This window comes from Talpa occidentalis, unplaced genomic scaffold (genome assembly GCF_014898055.3).
Source record: "Talpa occidentalis isolate TD23 unplaced genomic scaffold, MPIMG_talOcc4v2.1 talOcc4.9, whole genome shotgun sequence".
NCBI lineage: Eukaryota > Metazoa > Chordata > Mammalia > Eulipotyphla > Talpidae > Talpa > Talpa occidentalis.
Window position 1 is genome coordinate 38,025,912 of NW_023605305.1, and position 18,827 is coordinate 38,044,738.

General features: G+C 46.6%; 1 protein-coding gene across 2 annotated transcripts in view; it reads left to right on the plus strand.

Moving 5' to 3' along the window:
- Positions 1-9,943, plus strand: part of SLIT3 (slit guidance ligand 3) — a 610,824-nt gene extending 600,881 nt beyond the window's left edge. For both annotated transcript variants that reach the window (XM_054691197.1, XM_054691196.1), the window contains exon 36: positions 9,380-9,943. In XM_054691197.1, coding sequence (XP_054547172.1) covers positions 9,380-9,615 — 236 coding nt within the window. In that variant the 3' untranslated portion in view covers positions 9,616-9,943. The remainder of the gene's footprint in view (positions 1-9,379) is intronic.
- The last annotated feature ends 8,884 nt before the right edge of the window (positions 9,944-18,827 follow it).

An 18,827-nucleotide genomic window follows, 5' to 3' on the forward strand; every position in this document is an offset into this window, starting at 1 on the left:
AGGGCCACAACCCTGTCACCTTCCCTCCACTACCCCCTCCCCCATAACTTATGCTAAGCAGTGTATTATTCATATAACCTAGGATTTTTTTCTTGTTTCATAGGCTTCTTTCTTTGCTTATTTCTATTCTGCCACTGTCTTTCATTTTCTGTCTTTCATTTTAGCATAATCACCTCAACATCCATCTACTTTGTCCCGAAAGACACTATTTCATCCTTGTTAATAGCTGAGTCGTATTCTGTTGAGTACATTCTACAATTTCTTTTATCCTATCATCTGTTGACAGACCTTTAGATTGGCTCCATGTCTTGGCTATTGTGAGTAATGCTGCAGAGCTCTTTTTGTTCCTGAATTTCTTTCCTGAGATCCTGTACACCGAGTCTTTGGACTCCAGCATTCTGTCCTTCCTCAAGCAGCTGCCAAATTAAACAAAGATAAACAAAGACAAAGCACCCCAACTGGAAAAAGCAAATAAGGAACCACATATGCCCAGGAGACAAGGGGCATCTGCCTTTCTGATTGTCCTTCCAGAATTGCAATGAGCATTTCTAAAATGGTTAATCAAAAATCTCTAGTAGGGCCTCAAATTATTTGTTTTTATATACTTTTCTGCGCTTCTCCTCTTTTCCATTTTGTGTTCAGATGCCCCTTGTCTCCTAGACATATGTGGTTACCTTATTTGCTTTTTCCAGCTGGGGTGCTGTGTCTTTGTTTATCTTTGTTTAACTTGGCAGCTGCTTGAAGGAGGGAGAGAATGCTGAAGTCCAAAGAGACTGTACCTGTCTGGTGGAATGAGGGGGCTTAATTCACTCAGAACTATTGGGACTCCCTCTTCTTCCCTTGCTGTGTTCACTGCTTCATGGAACCCAAATTCCAGGGCCCAGCTCCCTGCTGATCCTGTCTCGAGGTCTGTGGGCCTTGGCTCCAGGAACACAGGACTTGGTGCAGTCCTTGGTGCACACACCCAGGGCTTGGCAGCAGTTTTGGCTTGGGGAGTGTGGGAATTGGTGTGGAATGGGCATCAGTGTAGCAAAACCCTCCCAGTCAAAAATGTGCAGCTTCTCTCTCAGTGTTCCCCACAAGAAAGAGGAGTGGGGGCTCCCCAGCCAAATTTTCCACAGCTGAACTCAACAGTCCAGAGACTCGTAGGCAAGGTCTGTGCCAAGTCCCTGGCTTGCTGGGCTGGCCTGCATGGCCACCAGTCTGTCTGTGACTCCCTTACCAGTTAGCTGCTCTGCCCCATCAGTGAGTCACGAACCTCTGGGTAAGACACGCATGTTTCAATTTCCTGTTGCTTGCATGGAACTGGCGATATTTTCTATTAACACATTTTTTTTCTGTAGTTACATTTGGAGATGTTTATCAAAATCTGCAATTCTGCCATTCTGTGGTAGATAGGTACCTTTGTTGCCCTGGTCTTGGAGGGAAAAAAACATTCCTTAAGATCAATGTCAGGGAATTTGCTGCCTGTATCTTTTTCTAGTTTTATGGGTTCAGGTCTTATGGACTTATAATCACCACTGTGTACAGGGGAAAACAAAAATTAAAGATTTATTCTAGATTAACCTGGAAGAAGAGGGAAAGGGGTCTGAGCCAGTTCTTCTTCAACCCCCATCCCACCAGTTAGGGTTTGGTTTATTAAGTATTGAGGTGGTGGGGAGGGGGAGCCCAGAAAAGGAGGTTTATATTGAGATAAACACACTGCGACCAAAAAAAAAAAAAAATGTTTTGGTAACTTGCATATCTTAAATCTTATCTCTGGTAGACAATATGCATATAAGTAAGGCAAGAATTTAAGAGATATTTTATGATAAGGAAATGGCTTTTTAGTCAAATGTCTGCGCATCTCCATTGGGGAGGGAAGCTTCAGCCTTTAGTCAACAATACTAGCTGATGGATGGCTGGAAGGTGAACACAGGTTTAACTGCAGTTCTTCACAGCAGGTTTGGATCTGCTGACTAGGCCTCTTTCTTTGATCAAAACTTATTGATGTATTTTTAGGTTTCTTTCACACATTCAAATATTTAATCCACATGAAATTAACGTGTATATTGTGTAAGAGGGTGATCTAGTTTCATTCTTTTGCACGTGAATGTCCAGTTTTTCCAACACCATTTATTGAAGCGACCGTGAGGTTTCCCCATCATTTATGTTAGTTTCTTTATTGTAAATTTATTGACCAACCTATAATATTATTGGGGTTTATTTCGAGATTCCCTGTTCTGTTCCACTGATTTATGTGTCTGTTTTCACACCAACATCATACCGTTTGAACACCATGGCTTGATAATATACTTTGAAATCAGGGAATGTGATACCTCCAGCTTTATTTTCTTTTCCAAGATTGCTTTGGCTATTCAGGGTCTTTTGTAGCTCCATGCAAATGTTAATATTTATTCTTTTTCCATAAAAAAAAAATGGTGGTGGAATTTCAATAGGAACTGATTTCAATCTGTAGATTGCTTTAGGTAATATGGACATTTAACTTTAGGTAATATATTAATTCTCCTAATCTGTGAGCATAGACTATCTCCCCATTTCTTTGTGCCTTCATCTTATATTTTTTTCAAGCCTTATAGTGTAGAGGACTTTCACCTCCTTTGTTAAATTTATTTGTAGGCCTTTTATTCTTTTGCTACAATTATAAATGGAATTGATTTCTTAATTTCCTTCTGATGGTGAATAAAAAGACAATAGGTATTTGTGTTGATTTTGTACTCTGCAACTAACTTACTGAATTCATTCTAACAATTTTTTGGAGTCTTTAGGGTTATATATATATATATATATATATATAATCATGTCATCTACAAACATCATTTTGGATACCTGTTATTTTTCTTGTCTAATTGTTCTAGCAAGGGCATCCAATACCTTGCTGGATAAAATAGGGCAAGTGAACATCCTTGCCTTGTTCCTCTTAGAAGAAAAATGTTCAGCTTTTCACCACTGTCCATAATGTTAGCTGGGGGCTTGTCACATAGGGCCTTTTTGATGTTGAGCTACATTACTTCTAAGACCCACTTTGTGGAGAATTTTTATCATAAATGGATACTGAAACTTGTAAAAATTCTTTTTCTAGATTTAATGACACATTATTTTTATACTTCATTTTTATTGTGACATACCATATTGCTTTACAGATGTTTAACCATCCATGCATCTCGGGGATTAATCCCACTTGCTCATGGTGTAAGATACTTTTAAATGTTTTCTTGAATTTGGTTTACAAATATCTTGTTGAGAATTTTTGCATCTATGACCATCAGGGATATTGAGCTGCAGTTTTGTTTTGTGATAACCTTGTCTGGTTTTGGTATCAGGGCACTGCTGGTCTTATAAAATGCATTTGGAAGTACTCCCTCTTCAATTTAAGCAAGTTTGAGAAGGCTAGGTATTAAATCTTCTTTGAATGTTTGCCTGAATTCTTCAGGGAATCTGTCTGGTCCTGGAATTTTGTAAGGAGTTTTTATTACTGATTCAATTTCCTTATGAATAACTGGTCTATTCAGATTTTTGATTCATGACTCAGTCTAAGAAGATTGTATGAGTCTAAGAATTTATTTTGAAGTTGTTCAATTTGTTGGCATATTATTCATAGTAGTCTCTTACGATCCTTTATATTTCTGTGGCATCATTCTTACATTTCTGATTTCAGCTTTTTCTTGGTGAATCTAGTTAAAGATTTGTCAATTTTGTTTATCTTTTCAAAGAACCAGCTCATGGTTTCATTGATCTTTTCTATGTCTTTTTAGTCTCTATTTCATTTATTTGTTTTAATCTTCATTATTTTCTTTCTGCTATTAGTGAATAGACCAAGGGGAACCCTAGAGCCCCCCCAAACCTGCACAATCTAAATAGGTTCTACCATCTACTACATAAAGACAAAACATATACTTAGTGCATAAGACCTTCAATAGGAAAGAACTTTAATGGAATTAGCATGCCAACAGAGAAAAGAAAGGATAATAGTTTCCCAGTGAAACACTCAGAGTTACCCATCCCCTTGTGGGTAAATGCCCAGCCAAACAGGGTTGGCCAACAGCAGGACTGCAGAGGCCCAAAAGCTTGCCGCAAATCTAAGGCACCTTCTGGTGGGGAACTGCAGGAAAGGAGCAGAAGGGGCCGGGCAAGTCTGGAAGGAAAGGAGCAAAATCACATTACAAGTCAAAATAAAGGCTGCCATTGTCAGCCTCCCTAAGGGCCTCTCACCCACATCTTTTTCAAGTGTCTCCTGCCATGTCCCCCAAGTTCCTAGTGCAAGTCCAGGGCTGTCAAGCATGCATTACTTCTCCTTCACAAGTCTCTGCTCCACATGCCTCCTCCAAGTCTTCTCTCTCAAGTCCTTTTTAACTTCCTGTAGTTGCTCAGCGCCTTCCTTCATGAGGTAGGGCAGGGAACATGGAGCTTCCCATTTTTAGATTATACCTGCACACAGCGACTAACTCTGGGCTTTGTTCTTTCCCTAGTCTCTTTAGATGGAAAGTTAGACATTTTGGAGACTCTTCTCATTTCTTAAAGTAAGCCTATATTGCTATAGATGACCCTCTCAGAACTGCTTTGGTGCCTCCTATAGATGTTGGTGCCTTATTTCTGTTCTCAGTTATCTCGAGGTATTTTTTTATTTCTTCTTTGGCCCAATGATTGAGCAGTAGCATTCATTTAACCTCCACATTTTTTAAGGTGTTTCTAGTTTTATGTAATTGTGACTATAAAAGATGCTGGATGGGATTTCAGTCTTCTTGAATGTATTAAGACTTGCTTTGTGGTCTAACATACGATCTATCCTGGGGAATATCCATGTACACTTGAGAAGAATCTCTATTCTGCTGTTTGGGGAGGGGATATTCTGAATCTACTAAGTCCATTGGGTCTAATGTGCCATTTTGGGCTTCTTCCGTGGTTGCTCTTCTAGCAGGATAAATTTATGAAAGTGAGGTACCAAAGTTCACCCCTATAGTCATTGTTGTCAATTTCTCCCTTTACAGCTGCTAATATTTACAGTTAACACATAAAATTAATACTATTGGGAGTATGTAAATAAGACCTTTTTATTCAGTCATTTGATCTATTCATTGCATAATTTAGTCCATTTACATTTAAAGCACTTGTTGGTAGGCATGTACTACTGCCGTTTTTTTTTTTTTTTTTTTTTTTGTTGTTGTTGTTGTTTTGTCTTATCTTTCCACTTAGTTTTTCTCTCACATCCCTGTGGTTTGATGATTCTTTCATACTATTTTTCTAAGTGATTAATCCACTATCCTTATTGTGTAGTTACAAGATTTTCTTTCATGTTTTCTTGTTACTGCTTAAATTCTATTTCTTTTCAGCTTAGAGAGATCCCCTTAATGTCCCCTTCCCCCATCACCCCTTCCCTCCTGCATCTGCTCCCCTCCTTCCTTCACTATAGCCTCTGCCCCACCTCCCCCCTCCCTACCTTCCCACCCCCTGCAACCTTTTCCTTTCCTATAACCACCCCAACACCCTCCCTCTACCGCACCCCCTCCCATTCCCTCCCCTACCTCCCTTCCCCACCTACCTCTACCACTCCCCTCCCTCCTCTGAATTCCCTACCCTCCTCCTCCCTATTCCTTCCCCCACCCAGCCTCCTCCCCTCCTTTCTACTTCCCCCCATCCCCTCCTCATTCTTCCTCCTCCCCTGTCCACTCCCCTCTGCCCACTCTCCTCCACTCTCCTTCCCCTGCCCATCCACCACCCTTCTCTTCCCCAACCCTCCTTCCCTCCCCACCCTTCCACCCACCCTCATCTACCCTCTCCCCCCTCCAACCTCTCCTTCCTCCTCCCTGCCTTTCCCTGACCCTCCTTCCCCTATCTCCCCCCTTCCCTATCTCCCCTTCCACCCCTCCTCACTTCCCCAACCCTCCTTCTGTCTTCCCCCTCCCTTCCTCCACCCTGCCTTTCCTCTTCCCTCACCACCCCTCGCCCCACCCTGCTTTGCCTATCTCCCTTCCACTTTCCCCTCTGCCCACCCTCCTTCCCCACCCCTGGCTCACCCTCCTCTACCCTTCTCTTCCTTCCCCTTCCTCCCATTCCCAACCCTCCTTCCCTATCCACCCCTCTTCTACCCTCCCCTACCCCATGCCTCCTCTCACTACCCCTTGCCACACTTCTCCCCTTACCCCACCCTTACCCAACTCTCCTGCCTCACCCCTGCCCACTCTCCAACCCTCCCCACCACCCTTCCCAGACCTTCCCTCACCTCTTTCCCTCTCTACCTCCTCTCCTTCCCCTCACCATCCCTTGCCTCACACCTGCCCATCCTCCTCTACCCTTCTCTTCCCTCCTCTCCCCAACACCACTCTCCTACCCTCCCCCTCTCCAACCCTCCCTTTCCTCCTCCCTGCCTTTCCCTGACCCTCCTTCCTTCCCCACCCCTCCTTCCCTTCTCTACCATCCCCTCCCTGACCACTCTTCTCCACCCTTCCCCAACCCTACTCCCTCACCTGCTTTCCCCGCCCTCCTCCCCCAACCCACTCTCCTCCACCCTTCCCTCCCCACCTGTCCCCATTCCACCTCATCCTTCCTCTCCCACCCCTCTTCCACTTTCCCGTTCCTCCTTCCCCTGCCCACTTTCCTTCACCCTTGCCTTTCCCCAACCCCCCTTCACTTCCCATCCCATCCCTCCATGCCCCGGCTCTACCTCCCTGTCCACACCATCTTCCACCCTCCTCATCCACCTTCCCCTCCCTAGGCCCCTGCCCACCCCCCTTTCCCCATCCGACCCTCCTGTCCCTCCATCCTGCCTGCCCACCCTCCTCTACTGTTCTCATCCTGCCCCTCCCCTCGCCCCCCCCAACTCTTCCTCACCCCTGCCCCCTCTCCACTACCCTTCTCCCCACCTTTCTCCAACCCTCCTTCCCTATCTCCCCTTCCCCAACCCTCCACCCCTTACCCCCAATTCTCCCTCACCCATGCCCAACCTCCTCCACCCTTCTCTTCCCCCTACCTCTCCCCCACCCTTCTCTACCCTTCTCTTCCCTCCTCTCCTTTTCCCACCTCCACACTTCCCCAACCCTCCACCTCGCCTCCTCTATCCTTCCCTCCCCAGCCCTCTGTCATCCCTGTCCCATCCCTCCTTTCCCTCACCACCTTCCACCCTCCCCCTCCTCTCCTTCCTCTCCCCTGCCCACACTTCACTTCTCTAACTCTCCGCTCCTCTTCCACCCTCACCTGCCCACCCTCCTCTACCCTTCTCCACCCCTCCCCTTCCTCCTCCCTGCCTCCCCAACCCTCCTTTCCCTCTCTCTGAACAACTCTCCTTCACCCTACGCTTACCCACTCCTTCCCTCCTGTTTCCTTTCCTTCCTCCCTTGCCCGCACCCCCTCCAGTTCTCCTTCCTTCCCACCCCTGCCCAACCTCTACCCTGTCCTGCCAGCCCCACCCTACTCCCTCACCCCTCCCCTTTCCTCCTCCCCTCTCCACCTCCCCAGCCTCCTCTACCCTTCCCTAACTCTCCCCCTCTACCCTTCTCTTCCCAACTCTCCTTCCCTCCCCTGCACCTGCCCCAAGGCTCCTTCCCCTCTTCCTCCTCCCTCAACCCCCCCTCCCTGCCCACTCTCCTCCACCCTTCACTACCCACCTTTCCCCATCTCATCCCTCCTTCCCCACCCTTCCCTACCATGCTTCCACCTCCCCCTTCTCTTCTCCATCCCTCCTCCCCTGCCCACTCTTTCACTCCCCACCCCTTCTCCCCACCCCCTCCCCTCACCCACCCTTCCCCCCTCTATCCCTCCCCTACCTCCCATCCCTCACTCTTCTCCATCTCTGCCTCCTCTTCCACTTACTTTCCCTCCCCCTGGTGCCCTCCCCAAGAAGGAAACTGAGGCTCAGGAGTGCTGTGTCTTGTACAGGCTCTGTGGCTGAGGATCCAGGGCCTCCATCCATTACTCTCTTCCTCAGTACCTTGCTCCAGACAGTTCCAATGTAGTAAGGACAGACGGTGGGGGGATGAGTTGGATCAGTATCTGGAGGATTCAAGCAGCTATAGGAGCTCCCCTCCCCCTCCTTCCTGTCGCTAGTTCACATCTCACCATCTACAGCTTCCCAGAGATACAGCACCTCTGGCCCTGGGCTGGGTCAGCTGCTGCTGCTGTGTGCTCTGGTATAAACATGTTCCTCTGGTATAAACATGTTTCTTTTGTAGCATCCACCTCAGTTTATCGATGCAAATATACTCATTTAAAATAGTATATAATTATTGTGTCCAAACTCTGCACTAAGGAAGACAGGCTGCTGAGAGTGGTGGGGCCCAGGGCAAATGGAGATTCCTGTGCCAGCTAAAGTTCTCCGCCTCCGCCCATCATTGTAGGCAGGGATGCAGGCTCCGCTGAGCCAGACCTCTTGGTTTTCCACTAAGTCAGAGATCTCCATTGTTAGGTGACATCGCCTGGACTGGTTGTGTTTGTATGTTTTTTTTGTTCTTAAGCATATGTGGCGCAATTAAAATGTGGAGACAGGATTTAGCCTTCAGCCTACCGGTTTTGTAACAGGGTGGTCCCCAGGAAAGGGGGAGGTTCCCTGCCCCACCCAAGGAAGGGTGGAGCTGAGCAGGAAGAGGAGAAGCTGCAGAAGAGACTGAGGAAGGAAGGAAGCAGGATGGAGCCAGGAGACCTGGAGGAGGCACATGGAGCCTAGAGACACGTAAAGAAACTGCGCTTGTCTTTTGGTCGTGGACTGGGTGACACAGATGTGGGTGAGACCCGTGGGGAGGTGACAATGGCAGCTTTTATCTTGATGTTGATTTTGCTCTTTTCCTTCCGGGCTTATCCGGTTGTTTGTGACCCTTTTCTGTGGGTCCCCACTGGAAGATGCTTTAGACTTGTGGCAGGCTTTGGGGCCTTGTTCTGGGCCGATCCCATATGGATGGAGTTTTACCCACGAGGGGACGGATAACTTTGGGTGCTTCATTTAGAAACTAGACTCTTTGCCTTACCTGTGTTGTTTCCTAGTTTAATTAAAGTTCCTTCCCATTAGTCTCCTATGTTTTGTGTTGATGCGGCGGATGGCAGAACCCATTTAGAATAGGCAGGTTTGCGGGGTTTGGGCTGCCCCTCTCCCTGTCCTATAACAGTTTGACATCTAGTTTGGTCTTAAATTCCTTGAAGGAAGGGAGCAAGTTTTCTTGGGTCATCATTATATCCCCCAAGGCTTAGTGTTTGTGGATGGGATGGATAAATGGGTGGTAAGTGAAGGAGATGGGGGGGTAGAGGGATGGATGGGTGCATGATGAGTGAATGAGCAAGCGCGTGTGCTCTTCAGCACACAAGGGTTTCAGAACAGCCTTCCCAGGAGCTGCCTGGCTTCTCCCCACCCACTGTGCTGCCAGTGCCCTGACCTTACCCCTTCTGCCCTCCACAGAGAGCCCCTGCCTGGGGGAGGTGGTCCGAGAGGTGATTCACCGCCAAAAAGGATACGCATCATGTGCCACAGCCTCCAAGGTGCCCATCATGGAATGCCGCGGGGGCTGCGGGGCCCAGTGCTGCCAGCCCACCCGCAGCAAGCGGCGGAAATACGTCTTCCAGTGCACAGACGGCTCCTCGTTCGTCGAAGAGGTGGAGAGACACTTAGAGTGTGGCTGCCGCCTGTGCTCCTAAGCCCCCCAGAGTCCAGCTTCGTGGGGCCGAGACGGCCATGTGGGACCCCCTCGGGATTCAGAGTGAAGACATGAAAGCTGGAGAAAAAAAACAAAAGAAGAGAATATTAAGTATATTGTAAAATAAACAAAAAAAATAGAACTTATTTTTATTATGGAAAGTGACTATTTTCATCTTTTCTTATATAAATATATCACATCGTCTGAGTACATGTATCATATAGTGAGTTATTTTTACTGAGTTTTGTGTTGTGTATTTGTCGTGTTTTTATAAACGGCTATTAAAAGTTTTAAGAAAAAAAGACTAATAAAAATGTTTTAAAACAAAAGGAAAAGAATAAAGAAGTGCTAGCCTGTCTGAGGAAGAAGGACATTTTTATGTTTATGAAACATTCTTCATATCAGCAGAAACCAAGACCTACTTTCTGAGCTCAGGAAAAGGAAATAAGAGGAAGAGAGAAAAGGAAAAGACGTTTGTTTCTTCTTATTTTTAACAACTTTTCATTCTTCCCTAAAAGCACCCAGCTTTTACGAGTGCCGAGATGCCCAGATCTTCCAAGCGGAGCTCCTGAGCCGGGGCCTTCATAGTCTCTGCAACCCTGAGCAATCGGACCAGCTGCCCTGACCTCAGCAGGGTCTGAGCCTCCTACAGACCCCTCCTCTCCCTCCTGGCTGGATCTGGTCTGTGTTCCAGGCTTATCTGAACTCTGCCCCAGGCGCCTCCTGAGCTGGTTTTGTTGAATTTTAACATCGCTCTTTTCCTGCCCTCTCCAGGAAGGTGGTGCCCCAAGTGAAGTGGGGAGGAGGAGCTCTGCTGCCGCCTCAGGCCCCAGCTACTGCTCTTCTTCTGAAGGTTCAGAACCACTCTCAGCCCTACAGCCAGCTTCACACTGGACTGTGATACCAGGAGAGCGGGCAGCCACATTGCTGGGTGAGGAAGGCTGGGAACCGTGCCTTCCTACGATTCTAGGAAGTTCTTGGAGGCTTTTGCTGTGAGGCACAGGCCTTTGCCACCTGATCCAGGCTACCATCCTAATGTGATGACCCCTTGCCCTTCTGCAATGCTTTGCAATGCACATTCACAAGGCACCTTACTTTATCCATTTAACCCTTCCCCACAGAGGTAAGCCAGCACAGCCCCATTTCATAGATACGGAAACTGTGGCCTCTCAGGCTCTGCAACTTATCACTTCTGGAAGTGGAAGAGCCAGGCCTGGAGCCCAGGCATTTTCAACTCATTAGGGAAGTTTTACCAGAAAAGGAAAATAGACTTTTTTTCCCCACTCTATCCTGTTCTCTTTCTGCCTTGCTCATTCCTTCTGCCTCCCTAGTAACTGGAAATTTTCTACACGGAAGGGCTTAGTATCAGGGAGCATGAGCAAAGGCAACTAGCCTGGCATGATTCCACTCCAAGACTGCAAGTCCTCCTTAATGGGACTATCCCTGTCTCCTCTACCCCTTTACCCCTACCAGGCAGGGGTGATGGCCCAGGTCCTCAGCTGCTCACAACTGCGTGTCTCATGGAGCCCATCTCTCCTGCCCAGGTGTTTATGTTTGTTGTGGCTGGACAGTGCTGGTTTCCAGAAGTGACTGAAGTCTCCATGGTAGCTCAGATCTCTCCCCTGCAGGAGGAGGAGAGAGTGGGGTTCAGTGGATCTTTCAGCTGAGAATCCCCAGAGGGGCCTGGTAGTTCAGTGAGGACCAGTGGTGGGCCCGAGGCACAAAAGAAGGGAGAAAGAAAAGAAAGGATGATGGAGGAGCACAAGGCACGTGGCAGATAAAAAGAGAAGGAAGGAGGAAGGGTAGGAAGGCATGAGAGAGGAGGGAGGGAAAGAGGAAGGAAAATGGGAGCGAGGAAATAATGAAGTCTGAAAGGGAGGGTAAGATGAAAGAATTTTAAAATATATGTTAATATACGCTATGTTCCGGGTACTTACTGTACCTTATGATGGATTTGTTTTAAATATTACTAGCTAGATTTACTTATTAAATATGCATTAGAGTCCATTCTAATTTATATACAAATTAGATAAATATATATATAATTTGAATATATAGTCATTTAATTCTCAGAACAACTGTATAGTAAAAGCATTACTAGCCCATTTTAGACTCAAGGAAATTGAGGCATGGGAAGTTAAGGAACTTGTATGAGAGCAGAAGCCTAATGAATTGTAGGACCAGGATTTGGGCCCAAGACTTGTTCTTCATGGGAAGGATACATGTCTGCTTTTAAGGATCCTACAGTCTGGGGCAAAAACAATCATGGAAATGGGAACAGCTTTAATGTAACGCGTTCCTGAAGGGCAGGGTACATAGAGAAGTGGCTGCCCGGAGTACCGAAGTTCCAATCTTGGGTCCTCAACAATAAGAGGAGTTTGCCAGGGGGTGGGAGAGGGAGTGGAACTTTCCAGAGAATGTTTATTAAAAAGCAGTAAAGTATGAAAAGGCCTGGTAGGTTTTAGGAGCAGTCACAGGTCTGGGGTAACAAGAATGTAGGGAGCAGGAAGAAACGGGGGCGCCATGGGTGGCAGGCTAGACTACAGGACCCAGCAGGAGTAGTGAGCAGGGGAGGAGCAAGACAAGCACTGTTTTAGGAGAACTCGTGGCAAAGTAGGCTGAGGCCTGAAAATGAGACAGAGCTCTGCACCCTAAAATGGCTGTTGGGGCGCCCAGGTATGCATGCTAGTGTGTTGTTGCTAGACAGCACTGATTTCCAGATGGGTCACCAAAGCCTCTGTGATTGCTCAGAAGCTCTGCTCTAGAATGGCTGTCCTGGGATCTGACCCACACTCCACCCATCCCCCCTACCCTTCCATCGCACTCCACCCAGGCAGGTGGACCTGAGCCTTATTCTATCAAAACTTATGTTAGCTTCTCCCTACCCACACTCAGCCTATTATTTTGAGCGCCCCATCCAGGGTTACTGACTCCCTCAGGAGACTCACCTGGCTGCCAGCTTTCCCTCTGCCCAGGCATATCCAAGGTCTCCTCTGCCAGTCGTTCCTTGGGACCCAGCTCTGAATCCAGACACAGTCAACCAACACAGAGAAGAGGTTCTCTCGGTGTGGCCTGGGGTGATTTTGAGCCTTCTCCTCAATTTTGGAAGCCCTGAATTTAAAAAGTGCCAAATGCAGGGTTAATTTTTTAAAAACCCTCCCCAAAATGCAGTTAATTTGTGTCCTTAAAAGTATGGTTGAATGCGTCTTGTGGGGATGTGCACATGCACATAATAAGAGAGGGTCCCAGCTCTGCTTCTCCCTGAGCAGGATTCAGGGAAAGGAGAGTAGAGCCTCCCTTTTTGAATCAACCAAGGAACCCAAAAATGGCAGATGAGATGATGTATTTCAAAGCTCTTTGTACAGTGTAAACAAAACTTACATGTAAGATGCTGTTGTTATTACTGTTGTTGTTGCTACTACTAACATGCCAAAAGCCCTTTGTAGAAGATGAATTTGCCTTTTTGATCTCATACAAAGGAAACTGAGACTGATACTTCAGAAAGATGACAGAGAGGAAGACAAGGAAGAGAGGGACAAGTAGAGGAAGGGAGATCTAGGGCTAGAGAAAGGAGAATATCCTCAGGACAACCCTCAGGAACCCAGTAGTGGCCAGGATTGAGCTAACCTTGCCCCTCTGAGATGTCACCAGACTGAGCCCTCAGGCTGAGTAGTCACTCAGAGCCTTTGCTGGGAGCAGAAGCCCTCAAGGATTGATAGGGTCCCCAAAAAAGAGCTGGAGGAACCCAGCTGGAGGTGAGGGGGTGGGTGGTAAAATGAGAATCAGAAATGAAGGGTCTAGAACAGAGACCAAGGTTAATCCAGAAATTATCACAAGGCTGGGATAGATCCAGTGTCTACCCAAGCCAAAGTTCTTACTAATACTCCACAGTGGACATCCAGACTGAGAGAAAGCTGAGACAGACCCTTGAACACCCTCTTGATGGCCAGAAAAGTATCCCCAAAATTTCCCCATGGTGATCTCCTGACATAGTGAGATGGCCAGGAAGCTGGGACACTATCTGGTTTGGTGGCACTTCTCTATATTTTCTAGTGACTTAGACAGTGCTAGACAGTGCCACAGCTTGGGGAAAGCTGGTGAGAGATGCCAGCTAACCAGGACCAGTAAAGACAGAGTGGGCATTTGGCAAAGCTTATTTTACTCCACAATAAGTTCTTAGTGGAAAAAGTTTAAGATTTTTTTTTTTTGGAAAAAAAAATGTTATAATGCCACTTTCCCAGTATGGGATAAATAATGTGCTTTCCCCCCCCAACATTGTCATATGCTGATATCATTAAAATAAATGGATGAGTCACAGGAGAGGTATTGTGATTGCCCTAAGATCACCCCTGCTCTGTAGTGTTTCATTTTTACCACAGACCTTCACACTCACTGGGGCAGTGATGACTGCATTCATGGGCTTGGGCAAGTGAAGAATGGAGTTAGTGGGGATAACTGTTTTCTTGGACCATGATGTGGGAGACCCAGAGGTGGGAGAGAGAAGACACAACACACAGTTTAGGATCTACAGGGGGTACGATCTGTAAGCTACAAACTGACTTGCAAAGGTCCTGGGGTAGGAAACCACACCAGCTGAGAGAAGAAACCATTTATGAAGACATGAGCAAAATTTCTCCAGGGCTCTCCAAAGCCTAATTAACCCCATCCTACATGCCAGGTACTGGTTTAGACACTGAGACCATAACAATGATCAAAACAAAGTCCTTGTTCTCCTAGAGCTTAAACTTTAACTAAGGGAGTGTGCATCAGTCAGCAAATAAAGCAAAGATAGTGCCAGACGGCAATAAGTTCACTTTAGACAATAAAGCAGAGGTGATATGACTGAATAGCTGGGTAGGGTCTTTACACAATGAAGTCAAAAAGTCCTCTGTGAAGAGGCCCTCTCTGAGGATGGCCCATGGAGTGAGGTGAAGCACCAAGGAATGGAAGAAGAGGCCTGACCCCACATCTGCCCTCATGTGGTGGCATCCAAGGGAAGAGGGTAGCCCAAGTATCTTAGGCTGGAGAGCAGGACACATGGGTTTGCAAGTTGAGAAGAGCTTATCCCTCAGCCAACAAGCCCTGGGGCATCCATCCCCCCCCCCACCCAGCACAGCCATGGCCTTTCTGAATAAAGATTGTCATAGGTCTGGAGGCTGTACTGGCTCACTGAAGGTCAATTTCATTTCCCTGGCAAATGGCTTTCCCCTTCTCCCCTTGACATTCCCTGAGCAAGACAGGGCCTGATGAGCAGGGGCCCTGAGCCTACATCAGAGCTGCTCTTGACATTAGCTTCATACTCTACAATGTCAATGAGTCTAAAATGGGGTGGGGGTGGATTTTGCACTGACACACTGTAAGAGAGCCCGGGCATCTATGCCAGGAGGAGTTGTTATCCAGGAACCCACTGCTTTGATGTTCCAGAGGTAGACCTAGTAGCCTCTCCTTCCAGGTTTGAAACCTTTTGATCTCTCAAGCCCTACAAAATTCCCCTTTCCATCAGTCCATTGCAGAGCTTCTCAGCTGGGAGATATTTTCCCCTGGAAGACACATGGCGATATCTGGAGACACTTTTGATTCTATGCCTAGCGGGGCACTAACGGCAGTAGTGAGCAGAGGTCACAGATGCTGCTACGTACCTTACAATACACAGGACAGCCCCCACCATGAAACTTTTTCCTAACAAAGCTACCAGTGTGGTTATGTGTCACTTAAGAATAAGGATGCTTTCAGAGAAATGCACTATCAGGTGATTTGTCATTGTGAACACCATAGAGTGTATTTACACAGACCGAGATGATCTCGCCAACTATACACCTAGGCTATGTGGCGTAGCCCATTGCAACCACCATTGTAAATACAGCGCACTGTTGGTGGAAACATCATGAACAAAGTATGACTGTGGCCAGAAAATTAAGAAACCCTGACTTGGACTAATGGGATCCTTCCCTGAACACCTGATGCAAACAGAGGAAGAAGTGGGTCAGAGGGCTAAATAGGCACAAATATTGACCTTTTCAGGAGAAAAGTGATCCCTGGGTGGGAACATAGGACAGACTGCTGGGCTGTACTTGTATTAGAAAATTTATGAGAAGCTGGGCCCAAGATGTTCCCAGCAGTGGAACATCCTTTCTACTACTCTGTCCTTATTGCTTAGTCACAACAGATAGGTGATAGCAATGGTGGACTGTGTGTTGAGTATACGTACATGTCAAATCACATGGTAAAGCAGGAGAGGCATTCATCTTTGGACCTACCACTGGCAGAGAACTAAAGAACAGAATAAAAATAGTAGGTTTCCGTTTCCAGGAATCCTACCCTTCAGCTAGGTTCCAGCAGGATGAGTAGGAAAGATTATCAAATGAAAACACGAGGACTGAGGATTTGCGTGTAATCTGATAAAGTGAAGAAGTGTGACTGAAAAAGCACAGTCCAACTTCTAGATGTGGCAAGTGATGCCAGGTCAGCTCTCAATAATGGCAAGATAACTGACTGGCACAATAGCCTCACACACTCAGAATAACCCTATAAAGAGATACAGGAAGAGAGACGCCCTCAGCTCCTACCAAGGCTCTGTAAATAGACTCTGTAAATGTCCCTGTTTAGCAGCCCCTGCAGGGGGAGAGGAGATGAGGCCAGCCTTGATGCTGGAGATCAGAAGTGAGGGACATCTAGGGGGTTGTGGGAGGATTTTTATTCACAGATTATCCTTCTCCATCTCTACCTGCCCTAGATATCACTGTATTTGCTCCCCTTCTTCCCGGCTCTAGCAACATGACCAGGAACTTCAGTTTCCACATCTAGAAAACAATGGGGAAAACTGACATAATCAAGGCTATGTGGTTCACAACTGCCAAAAAGCAATTCAGAATAACTTAAGACTCAAAAAAAAGGAATAGGATGGTCCAAGAATAGGAAAATCTAAGGTAGTTCTTACTATGTCAAGTAGGAATATTTAGCTCCTGGACCTGATACAATGTAAAAAAGGAAAGAAAAAAAAAAAAAAAGCTGGGGGGGGTCACACTTGGCTTTCAAGTGCATGGGCTGCATTCTCGGGAAGAAATTCCTGAGGAAATGGCAAAGTGACTGGCAACCACTGCAGACAGAAAACAGAGCAAACTACTAAAGTCAAGTGCCACTCCAATGACAAGGGAGGTTGGGGGGTGGGGATTGAGTTTTGGCACCCCATGGAACAGACGGGATCAGAGAGACAGCTCAAGGAAACCTCCACAACTGGGAGCAATCAAGAAAAAAAAATTGGGTTACTTAGAAAAATCATAAAAGTTCAAGAGACAAACACATGCTAGGCAAGGTTAAATGATAAAGCTTATCACCTACACTGGAGGACAGCCCTATAGGGCTGAGAAAGACAGCCATGTCACCTAACACATAAAAACAAATAGACTCAAGCAAAATGAGGGAATAAATAGATTTTCTGAATATATTTCACAGTAAATATAAGGAAAAAAACTAAGTGAAACAGAGGCAAGAATTTTACCAATGATGATAAAGATGTTCACACAGCTCAGGAGAATGGATGAACACAGTGGGAATGTCAACAAGGAGAGAGAATCAAAAAAGCATCAGACAAGAAGTCACAGAGTTGATGCATGAAATAACTGAAAAATACACCAGACATGCTCAGTAACAGACTAGAAGCAGCAGAAGAAAGGATCACTGAGCCCACAGACAGGTAGTGGAAATCACCCAAAAAGAGCAACCAAAAGAAAACAGAATTTTAAAAAGTGAAGATAGCTTAAAGGAGCTACTGGACATCAAGGAGAATAACCTTCATGTTGTATGGGCTGCAGAAGGAAAGAGAAATGGGCAGAAAACATATTTGAAGAAATAATGGCTGTTAACGTCCCAAATTACTGGAACAGACCAGCGAAGATGAGCTTTGCACCCCAGGGCCCACGGGTGGCCACTGTTATGAGAGCTGAACTCTGCCCCCTGACTCTGGCACTGCCCAAGCTGGAGGAGGATAACGCCTGACATTACCCTTGTATGAACTCTGCCCCTGGTATCCTGAGCAAGGGGTTTGCTGGGAAGGAGAAGAGCTGAGCAGCCATTTTGGGAGCCTTTAATAGGGAGCAGTACACATGGACTCACTCTCTTTTTCATCAGTGCTTCTGCAGAAAGCATTTTCCTTGCTGACCTGGCAGCAGGGCTTCATGCCCACTGTAGGGCAGGGGGTACCTCCAACCTCAGCAGTGACAGGCCCTTGCTGCACCCTGCCAGCTCCTATAGCTATAATTACACTTCATGCCATTGGTCAGTAACTGGACCTTCTCCCTCCCTCTACCCTGCTAGTTCTCCATCTCCTTCTATTAGGGGGAAATGATGTCCTGAGCTACTTCCATACAAGCTTTGTGGACTCCACCCCCACTCCAGACCAAAGCCATCAGGACATTGGGAAAGACAAATCCCATCACCACCAAAGGGAAGGTTGCTGGGACCTGAGGGTGGAGTTAAGCAGCCAGGGTTGGTATAAAACCAGACACATGGGCCTTGGGGCTCTCTCTGGGCTTCACGGCTCTTGGCTCTTGACCAGCTCTCAGCGTGCCATTGGGATTCCAGGTGGGCGGATCAGGTAGGACGCATTTAAGACTTTATATCCCTCTTTTCTCCCTGAGTTGTACATTTCCTCATTTCCCCTTCCCTTATAAATAAACCTTCTATTAACCTTGTGTGTGTGCCTGCAGTAGAGCATTGATAAGTCCCTTTTAAGCGCGCAGGTGAGGACCCACAGTCAGGCACCCTGTTTTATATTGGGGTTGCCCTGTAACACTTCTACCATGTTGGTTAGGACATTTTTTTTTCCTTTGTGGCACCAAAGGCCCTTTTATTAGCATCTGTGGCAGTGGGTAGCTAAACCCAGAACTGGTAAGAGAGGTTCTGCCCCTTGTGACAGTTTTTTTAAGGCCCTTTCCCTAATTACATACCTAGGGAAGGAAAGAGACATCCAAGTCTAGAAAATACAGACAGTAACAAAGAATATGGGCCCAAAGTGATCCACATCAAGGCATGTAATTAAAATGTCAAAAGTTGCAGATAGATGGAGGGGTTCCATATGGCAGAGTGAGGAGGTTCTGGGCTCACCCCTCCCCACTGATACAAGACACCAGAAACAATATTTGGACAAACTACTTTAGAAACAGCATTGAGGATAAAACAAAAAGTCAAAGACACCATGGAAAGGGAGGAAAAGTG